Here is a 10,590-nt window from a genome sequence, read left to right as displayed (position 1 = left end):
TATATAAATTTAAATATCTGTTTGTATACATCAAAAGTTGGAGGTCGTAGATGCAAGCTGAGCGCAGTGACGAAACAGAATTTTTACTAAGGGAGTTCAGATTTAACATACGAACAAACGAAGAGGGATTCAACATCTAATATATATCCATAAAAAATAATTTTAATCATATATAAATAATATAATTTTCTATCGAAGGAGTTTCGAATAAACCCGCCGCCCTGAGGCCAAGTTAAAGAAATGCTTATGTATTATGACAACCGGATAACTAAAGATAGCTCAATATTTTGGGACATTGATGTAATTTGTAAGAAAAGAAAGCCCCATTAGTAAAAAAAAACTTCCTTTTCCCCCCCACAACCAAACCATTCAAAAAATTCAATCAAGAATGTTATATCAAATTTTGTTGTTGTGTAAGTATAATTTTAGTTGTATGAAAAAACTTCACCAACACCCCAAATTTCTCAACCATCCAAAAAAATCTCAGCTGCTGCTGTTGCCACTGCCAATATTCACCTTTCCATCACAATCCTTCTCAGCAGATTCCCAAATTCCCCCTTTCTCTTCAAGCCAAGAATCTTAAAGATTCTCCATAAAAAAAAACTTAGTTAGAACTTTATTATTATACATATGATGCCATTGTTCTGTTTCTTTTCTCTTCATACCCCTCCCCTTTCTCATTCTCCTTACTTTGTCCTTTTCATTTTTAAGCCACCCTTTTCAAATCTTGAAAAATTTCAAAGATTTTTAGCATCCTAATGTCTTCTTCAAGTGTCAATCATATATCTCAACCTTGCATATATGGTAATGTTTTAAGGATTATAAAGATTGTATCTTTTTTTGTGATTGTATGAGTATCCTTTTAAGTACGTTTCATTAAGTTTAGTTTTGTTATGTGAAAAATGTTGGCTCTTTTGGTTGATGGTTATTTTTGGTTTGATATTTATTGTGTGGTTTAAGGACTACAAAGATTGAATCTTTTTGCAATTGACAGAGTACCCTTTTGAGTTTTTTTCATGAATCTTTGTTTAGTTATGTGAAAAATGTTGGCTCTTTTGGTTGATAGTTATTGTGGAGGACTTCAAAGATTGAATCTTTTTGCAATTGAAAGAGTGCCCTTTTGATTAATTTTTATGAAGCTTGGTTTAGTTATTTTTGGTTTGATGTTTATTGTGTGGTTTAAGGACTACAATGATTGAATCTTTTTGAAATTGAAAAGAGTACCCTTTTGAGTATTTTTCATGAATCTTGGTGTAGTTATGTGAAAAAAAGTTGTCTTGTTTGGTTAATAGTTATTGTTGAGGACTTCAAAAATGGAAACTTTTTGCAATTCAAAGAGTATCCTTTTGAGTAATTTTTCATGAAGCTTGGTTTAGTTATGTATTGGTTTTTTTGGTTGATATTTATTGTGGGGTTTAACGACTTCAAGGTTTAATTATGTGAAAAAGGTTGATACAACCTTGTGGTGGGGCCTTCCCCGGATCTACGCATAGCAGGAGCTTTAATGCACCGGGCTGCCCTTTTTTACTTATTGTTTGGGGGGGGGGGGGGTTTAAGGACCTCCAAGATTGAATCTTTTTTGCAATTAAAAGAGTACCCTTTTGAGTATTTTTCATGAAGTTTGGTTTAGTTATCTGAATCTTTTTTGGTTGATATTTATAGTGGGGGTTTAAGGACTACATAGATTGAATCTTTTTTGTAATTGAAAGAGTACCCCTTTGAGTATTTTTTTCATGAAATTTGGTTTAGTTATGTGAAAAAAAGTTGATTTTTTTGATTGATATTTATTGTGGGGGTTTAAGGACTACAAAGATTGAATCTTCTTTGCAATTAAAAGTGTACCTTTTTGAGTATTTTTCATGAAGCTTGGTTTTAGTTATGTAAAAAATAGTTGTATTTTTGGTTGATATTTATTGTGGGGTTTAAGGACTTTAAAGATTGAATCTTTTTGTAATTGAAAGGGTACCCTTTTGAGTATTTTTCATGAAGTTTGGGTTTGTTATGTGAATCTTTTTTGGTTGATATTTATTCTGGGGTTTAAGCAGGTCACTTTGTTTCTAAGACTACTGAGAGAAAGTCAAGGTTAATGAAATGGCTGAGTAAACTTTTCAAGGGTGGATCAAGTAATAGGGGACAGCAACCACAGTTTCTTGGAGATGAAAATATGGTTTGGAGAGCTCCAGCAAGATCAATGGTGACCTTTTTACTCTTCTTTTTTTACACCATTTTTTACTTAGATATTTATGATAGACACTTTTGATGTTCTTGTAACACAGAAAGTTGATTTGTGTGTCTCCTTTTGATATACTGTTATTGGTTCTAAGCCGGGAGTCTATCGGAAACAACCTCTCTACTTCACCTGAGGTAGTGGTATGGTCAGCGTACACTCTACCCTCCCTAGACCCCACTAGGTGGGAATACACTAGGTATGTTGTTGTATTTAAGAAAATAGCTACTATTTGTGGAAAAGAATCAGTTCTTCATTAGCCATGATAACTTTGTTTTTTGTCAGGGGTATCAACAGAAGTCTCAACTACCCTTTAATAGTTTCTCTTTCTTTCTTTATTTTGGGGAGGGATTTTCGGTTTAGTCTCTTCAAGAAGCTTCATTTATGTCCTTCTGAATAGGATTCCATACTATGTTGTTCGGACTCTTCAGAAATGCCCCAGGTGTGTATCAGTTCTGACAAGGGTGTGGCATGATTTTTGGAGAGTCCGTGCAACATAGATTCCATATATCCTGATATACGAAACAGAATAGGAGATTATTCTGAGATAGTCGTATTTATCTATATAGTTGATATCCCCTTCTTTTCCTAAGACTTATCTTGGTATGTTTAAGTTTAATTAGCACTTGCCCTTTTGAAGACCGGAAGATGGTGTGTACTTGGTACTCTCACGTCTTCAATATGCCATTCTAGTCACCCTTTGTAACAACAATAATCCACATCACATGTGACCTGCAAGGCTGATGTTTTGTAAATCAACATCCTCCTAATTTTATGCCAAAAAGTCATCAACTTTTAGCCATATCGTTAAGGTTCTTCAAGAACTATTGCCTACTAGAATTTAAACAAAGGTGTGCATATTTGAGTTGTACTACTTGTTCTCAGGGCGGAATTTTGATTGCGTTCAGAAGTTGATGCATGAATACTTCAACTGATTACTCAAATTAGCTATCATCAAATAATTCATGATTACTTTTTTTTTTCTCCTAAAAATTAACTCTGTCATATTCCTTTCGATCGGGTTCATCTCATTCATTTGAATGTTCTCTCAACACATTTAAAATTTCATTAGGACGATAACTCTAGGACCAGTAAGGAGAAGGAGGAACTAGATCATGCAATTGCCCTCTCTCTTGCTGAAGATTTGAAGAAACCAAAAGGTGATTATATTTTCATTAATGAAATTTTCAAGAATAGTGAAGGCTAGCTAAAATCGTTGTTCTGTTCCTCCATATATCTTCTTACCTTATTCAGTTTTCTCTTGCATTTAGCATTACCATTTCCATAACTTAGATTTCACTCTTTTGAGGACGAGGATGAAATGTTTATCTTTCTCAGGATACAGATGGAGAACTGACCAAGATGAAGATCTAGCAAGATCACTTCAAGATAATTCGAATTCATCTTCATATCCTCCGAAGTATGCTCCTTCATATGCTCCTTGGGAATATAATCCCAATAGTTACAGGTAATTAGGTTTGTGTTTCCAAGATTATTGAGATATCAACTATATATATATCTCATTGTTGAGATATCAAATTGTACATAGTAAAAAAAGGGCAGCCCGGTGCACAAAAGCTCCCGCTATGCGCAGGGTTCTGAGAAAGGGCCCAACCACAAGGATCAAATTGTACATTGTCTCAGCTGATATATAAGTAGTTCTAGTATTTCACATATGAGCTCTTTAATGCATCACTTCATGGCAGGCTTAGTACCTTTTGTATCCGTTGTAATGCTGAAGGAATAAAAGAAACAAAAATATATGTTGGTGCTACTTATTTGTTGTGAATATATTTACTTTGGAAGTTAAGAAAATTAATGCATTGATGTGTTAAAATGTGTCTGGATACATTTTTTGTCTAGTTTAATTTGAATAGATGAAAAATTGATCAATATTCGCTCGAAGATGAGACTGTAACATACGATATCCCATCATGAATAAAAATTAATCTGCTCCTTGATTGTTGGTGTAAATAAAGAAAATTAATACACACACACACACTCTTCCTTAGTTTTGAGGTCATGAAGGAACCATGCCCCGATTTCTGGTAGTAAACTAATGCTTGTAAAGCCAAACATCTAGGTAACAGTTGGTTGAGTATAATATTAGCTGAGGGTGCGTTCATGTGTGTGCGTGTGTGCATGTACTCACTTTCTTGATGATAAAAACTATGTCAGATTGTTATTTCTCGATTAAGAGAGAACTTACGTGCACATATAAATAATCACAGAAAATGTAGTGGCTGCTATAAGGATATCGTCTCTGGCAATTATTTGGGATGCATGGGAACTTTCTTTCATCCAGAATGTTTTCTTTGTCGTGCTTGTGGTGTTCCAATTACTGAATACGAGGTACATTCTTGTCCTTGCTGTTGCTTTCATTTTTCGAACACTCAACCCCCCTTGCCAAATATGAAAATAAAAAATAACACCAATGAACTGCTATGTTCATACAAAATGAATATTTCCGAATATTTTGACATGTTAGCTCATTGGTTACGTTGATTCAAGTTTTCTTTGTCAGGGAACAATACATATCATAAGTCATGCTTCAAGGAAATGACTCATCCCAAATGTGAAGTCTGCCATCAATTTGTAAGGACATACTGCTTGTGTATATGACTTCTTTTACTTGAAGTTGTTTTATAGAACTCCAACTTACGGTTCATAGTTCTACTCTGAGACCATTTTGTATAATTAAGCCCTTGTAATATCTTTCACAGTCCCTCTTGTTATGACCTGCCGTTCACATTGCAGATCCCAACAAATGGAGCTGGTTTGATAGAGTACAGAAGCCACCCATTTTGGTCTCAGAAATATTGCCCTGCACATGAAAATGATGACACCAAAAGGTGCTGTAGTTGTGAACGTCTGGAGGTATGGATGTCAGCTGAAACTTAAAACATATTGGATCACCTCTCATTCAACTCACATGCTTGTTTATTGTCTTTATCTTCTTGAAGTCACGGAATGCAAGATATATGTCACTCGGAGATGGTCGGAGCTTATGCTTAGAGTGCATGGAATCTGCAATCATGGATACCGGGGACTGCCAGCCACTTTACCATTCCATCCGAGACTATTATGAAGGCATGAACATGAAAATAGATCAGCAAGTTCCTATGCTTCTTGTTGAAAGACATGCCCTTAATGAGGCCATTGAAGGGGAGAAGCATGTACGAATGATCTCTGCCTATAGTTTTTTCTGTTGTTTTGTCTGGGAAAATTACTAACTTGACAACTCTTTTAGGGTCTCCATCATATGCCTGAAACAAGAGGTCTCTGCCTATCAGAAGAGCAGACAGTCACCAGTGTAAGATCTCCAGTCACTTGAATAATTTTTCATGTTAGACTAGCTAAACATGTCTTGACATCCTTCTAGTGAAATGCGTGATAGGTGCCATGACAATTTCTTTAACAATGCAGATTCTTAAAAGGCCCAGAATAGGTGGTCGTGGACTTGTAGGAATCAGAACACATCCTCAGAAGCTAATTAGAAAATGTGAAGTTACAGCTATCCTAGTAATATTCGGCCTCCCAAGGTAACTTCTTCGTTTCCTTTCAGTTTCTTTTAGCCTCTTGGTGAAAATGAAAACCAATGTGGCATGTGGTTCTCCATGATGCCTCAGAAAAAGTAAAGGACAGGAAGAAGACGGGGAAAAAGATTCATATACCAATTGTTTGGTACTAAATTTTATTATTGTTGGTGTGTTTACTTTAGGTTCAATGTTCGTTAGGAGTCTTTGATCTTGTAAGAGATATGGCAGAGAAAAATATAAAGAACTTCTACAGCTAGGTAATCTAACGTTTTTAAATGTTGGATTGAGACGGATTTAAATGGAGCAACATGGATTGTGAGGATTCATTTAGTAGAACCCAACAAGCTTCGGTATATGGCGTAGTTGGAGAAGAACAAAGCTTTTCATGACATGTCTTTAAGATGTGCTTTTACCTGTCACCCAGTTATTATCCTTTTAGATACGTTGAAGCAGAGGAAAACTATTGCTGATCTTATATTTTAAGAGAAAGGAAGTACGATGTGCTTCGGTATGAAACCACATTATTATTCTTAAAGACTTTGAAGCAGAGAGAATCTAAAGTGAATCGACATGTTAATAAGAATGGAAAGTAAGTACTCCTCCGTTTCAATTTGTTTGTCTGCTTTTGACTTGGTACAGAGTAAGACCTTTGAATCTTGTGGCCTTAAACATGTCATGTGGAAATTTAGAATTAAGAGTTTCCAAAAAAAGGAAAGAGACGTTCTTTGTGAAACGGGCTAAAAAGGAAAGTAAGACAAACAAACTGAAACGGAGGACCTATTCCTGGACTTTTCTGGTGACAATAATTTTGTATGCTATCAATTAACAATCAAAATGTTTCCGAGAAGATTATGACAAATAGGCTTACCAAATCTTTCTTTTGCAGATTACTTACTGGTGCCATTCTAGCTCATGAACTGATGCATGCTTGGTTACGTCTAAAAGGTAAAATTCGATACTTTCTTTCGACTTTGTCAGTCTGGAGCGAACTTTAAGAACATGAACAATCTTCAAGAGAAGAAAGATAGCTGGATGTTTCATCAGAACTTTGTCGTTCTTGATAGTTGATACTACTACTTTCTCTTAAGATCATACTTTTGCGATTTGCAGGATACCGTAATCTCAGCCCTGAGGTAGAGGAAGGAATCTGCCAAGTGCTTTCCCATATGTGGCTTGAATCAGAGGTAATGCCTGGATCTAGAAATATGCCATCCACATCAACTGCTTCGTCCTCGTCTACATGGTCATCGTCCAAGAAAGGCGGAAAATCTCGAGTGGAGAGTAAGCTGGGTGAGTTTTTCATGCACCAGATTGCCCATGATGCTTCTCCAGCATATGGTGGAGGATTTAGAGCTGCTTATGCAGCCGTGAATAAGTATGGTTTACGAAGTACATTGGATCACATTCGCTTGACAGGAAGTTTTCCTTTGTGATACGTTCATCGCGACCTCTTTGACCTCGTATGCTCGAAGACTATTTTCTCTCCTGTGTGCCCAAGTTAGAGGTCATTGATGAAGAAATGAGTTGATCACGCAGAGCTGGTTTAGCTACCCCTATTTTTTCCGGGGTCCTACTGGGGATACTGATGGAATACGACTTGAATCCTACAAATAAGTCCATATTTTGCCATTAAATTGAAATATAGAAATTGTGTCTTGTATTAGAGACTTATCATTTTAAATGCAATAAAGATCAGATATTTGAATGATCCCCTTTCGCCTCTGAAAGCGTCCTTCCTTCTCCTTGCCCCAGTATGCATTCTTTCGATCTTTATGTCTTATGTACACTTGCAAAGCATAGACTACACAAGCAGTACACTAAACACCAACTCAACCTCGACGAAAAACTACATGTAAGTAATTCCACACTATGCAAAATCATATTTCTTTCATCAAAGTATTGAAAAGCCAAGAAAAGTATAAGTACATGTTCAACCCTCATCCTCACTTGTACTAATAGATTACAACATTTTATAAGTAATCTACAATATCTATATAGGGTCATTTTCCAGTAAACTCATACAACAAAAAAACTGATACCCCCTCCTCTTTTACTTAATTAGAACAACATGGTCTCTTGTTATTGTTACCAGAATACTCTCCAACATCAATAGAAGTGCCTTGTCCAGGAATAGCTGCTGCTTCCTGAGCAGCCAAAGCTTTCCTGCTTGTGATTTGATGAATGTCCAATAACACTGTCTGGAATGCCTTCTCAACGTTATAGGCCTCGAGAGCAGATGTCTCGAGGAATGAGAGCCCTTCTTTCTCAGCCAGTCCCCGAGCATCCTGATCGGGGACTGATCTGAGATGGTTCAAATCTGACTTGTTTCCAGCCAACATTATGACAATATTCGAGTCTGCATGGTCCCTCAGCTCGCGGAGCCAACGCATCACATTCTCAAATGTTTGCCTTTTTGTTATGTCATACACTAAAAGTGCACCAACAGCTCCTCTGTAATAAGCACTTGTTATTGCTCTATACCTTTCTTGACCAGCAGTGTCCCATATTTGTGCCTTCACTGTTTTGCCTTCTACCTACACCACACAACCAATGCATATACAGTAGTGTCGGAGTCAGAATTTTCACTATAGAAAGTTGACGTAAACACAAAAAAAAAGCCAAGAAATTGATCAAGATTTAGTATATCAACAAAGTATAACCCCACATTTGTGCCTTCACTATCTTTCCCTCTACCTACACCACACAACCAATGCATATACAGACATACAAATCAGTGTCGTAGTCAGAATTTTCACTATAGAAAGTCAAAATATAAAGACGCAAACACAAAAAAGAGTAGAAATTGATCAAGGTAAAGTATATCAACAAAGTGTAACTTCTCAATTGACACAATTAGGTGGCTTAAATGGCAATTATAGATAACCTTTTATAATCAGTGTTTATTGGGATCTTAAAACAAATGGTAAGTTACTCTGCTACAACATGTTGAACACCATTGATTCGAAATCCATAAACTTCAAATTTTAAATCCAATATCTAAATGAAGGTACTAATTACAAGGCAAATGAAAAAGAAATGTAACAATATTTGCTACTGTGTCACATCATTGCAAAGAGGACACGACTTTTTGTTTTTGCGATCTGTCTGTACTTTTCTTCTATTCGGCTTAAAAAGAATGTCATAATTTTGCTTAAAAATAACTACATTTAAATTTCTCCTTTTACCATTAATAATATAGTTTATTGTCACAAAATATCTGACTTGTTTTATACCATAAATTTATAAAAAAAATCATTTTTTCATCCAAACACCTCGATGTAAATTGAGTCTTAAGGGAAACTATCTAACCAGATGTCTTGATGTGAAGTCTTGAGTATGTATTCTCTTTTGGTAAAAAAAAAAACACTTCATATTTAGACGTGAGATTTTTCAACGCGAGTCCAAATTAGCCGTACCCCAAATTAATAGATATCAATATCGAATATTGAATGAAAAATATAAATAAAATGCAAATAGTTACCTGAAGGGTCCTTGTAGCAAATTCAACACCAATGGTGGATTTAGATTCCAAACAAAATTCATTTCGAGTAAACCTAGAAAGTATGTTAGATTTTCCAACACCTGAATCTCCAATCAAAACAATTTTGAATAAATAATCATATTCATGATCCACCTTATATGCCATTTCCACTTCCCTCTATATGTTAATCAATATTGACCTATACAAATTCCAAAAAAAATAAAAGATCCAAATTAAATCTAAATCAAAATAATCATCATTTATTATATAAGTAAACAAAGTTAAAAAAGAAAAAGAAGAAGAAAACTTACCATTAATGGTCAAATTAAAATCTGAGAAATGGAAAAGGGCACTTGGCTTTGGTTAATTAAACATGATTAAAAAGTTTTTGCAAATTTGTCTTGAAATTTTTGAAGTCACAAAAGTAACCGAACAAACAGGAATTTGAATGGCTATGACCAAATTATAAATGTTTGGAGTTATATATATATATATATATATATATATTTAGTATTAATAATGTTCGGATCAGCTTGGTCGCAACTAAATTATAACATACTGTACAAAAGGTAAGCAAATATTCCCTCCATCCTATTTTACCCATCCCAAATAGGCTAAATTGATGTCCCATTTTACTTATCAAGATAAGACAAACTTTTCTTTCCATGTTTTACTCTTTGCATTAATTGCCTTTTCTTTAAATTAAAAAGTAAACATCATTTAATAGGAATACTTTGGCAAACTAGCCATGTTATTTATTATTTTTTTTAATTATTGTGTCATCTCAATTTGAGACAAATAAAATAGGACGGAGACCTAAAAAATTTTAGATCGGTGATGTGGCGCTCTCTAAATCAAGAATATTATTCATCTTTTTTTGTCATTTTTTTGATATTTTTCTTCCTTAAAAGATGAAAAATATACTTTAAAAAAATTACAAAATATTAAAGATAGTCACATTTAGTTTCTTTCCACATTAATGCTATTAATCTCCATTTTAAGGAATTTCAGTTACAATACATACTCCTTTTTATCTTCTAACCATAAAAAGATTTATAACAAATAACATAGAGTTCATTCTCATAATTAATCCTTACTCAATGTGATGAATATACAATCTCTCCTAACTAAAGATTGTTGTTTGTCATTTTTTGGATGACACAAGTACTTTATTTTGCTACCACCAATTTTAATATCTTATTAATTTTCTTGCTATTAGATGCTATTATTTATTTATAACTTTTTCTTATCAGTTTGATTTTGTTGATTGTAGTTGAAATATTGTGTTATTGAATTGTGTTTGAATTTTTTTCCTTTATTTTTGGCTTATGTAGTAAAGATAA

At 34.5% G+C, this 10,590-nt stretch overlaps 2 protein-coding genes across 2 annotated transcripts; one reads left to right on the top strand and one right to left on the bottom strand.

The window, feature by feature from the left end:
* Positions 1–439: 439 nt before the first annotated feature.
* Positions 440–7,474, top strand: LOC107871159 (protein DA1-related 2). The gene is made up of 12 exons (XM_016717979.2): positions 440–804; positions 2,046–2,194; positions 3,300–3,387; positions 3,566–3,695; positions 4,459–4,579; positions 4,739–4,822; positions 4,985–5,104; positions 5,191–5,403; positions 5,478–5,540; positions 5,654–5,769; positions 6,653–6,711; positions 6,877–7,474. The coding sequence occupies exons 1-12, from the start codon at positions 759–761 to the stop codon at positions 7,197–7,199; spliced, it is 1,512 nt and encodes a 503-aa protein (XP_016573465.2). The 5' UTR covers positions 440–758; the 3' UTR covers positions 7,200–7,474.
* A 162-nt stretch (positions 7,475–7,636) lies between these two features.
* Positions 7,637–9,719, bottom strand: LOC107871160 (ras-related protein RABA2b). The gene is made up of 3 exons (XM_016717980.2): positions 9,559–9,719; positions 9,248–9,446; positions 7,637–8,300 (listed from the first exon to the last, which is right to left on the bottom strand). Exons 2-3 carry the CDS (start codon positions 9,410–9,412, stop codon positions 7,821–7,823), a joined length of 645 nt encoding a protein of 214 aa, XP_016573466.1. The 5' UTR covers positions 9,413–9,446; positions 9,559–9,719; the 3' UTR covers positions 7,637–7,820.
* Positions 9,720–10,590: the final 871 nt, after the last annotated feature.

The sequence above is a fragment of the Capsicum annuum genome, chromosome 5, assembly GCF_002878395.1.
Source record: "Capsicum annuum cultivar UCD-10X-F1 chromosome 5, UCD10Xv1.1, whole genome shotgun sequence".
NCBI classification, from domain to species: Eukaryota; Viridiplantae; Streptophyta; class Magnoliopsida; order Solanales; family Solanaceae; genus Capsicum; species Capsicum annuum.
This window is presented reverse-complemented; position numbering and strand designations above follow the sequence as displayed.

Coding starts and splice junctions, on each gene's coding strand:
- LOC107871159 (XM_016717979.2), top strand. CDS start 759: ATGTCTTCTTCAAGTGTCAATCATATATCTCAACCTTGCATATATG. Junction 4,823..4,984: donor GTGAAGTCTGCCATCAATTT/GTAAGGACATAC, acceptor TTCACATTGCAG/ATCCCAACAAATGGAGCTGG. Junction 5,105..5,190: donor GTAGTTGTGAACGTCTGGAG/GTATGGATGTCA, acceptor ATCTTCTTGAAG/TCACGGAATGCAAGATATAT.
- LOC107871160 (XM_016717980.2), bottom strand. CDS start 9,412: ATGGCATATAAGGTGGATCATGAATATGATTATTTATTCAAAATTGTT. Junction 8,301..9,247: donor TTGCTACAAGGACCCTTCAG/GTAACTATTTGC, acceptor TGTGTGGTGTAG/GTAGAAGGCAAAACAGTGAA.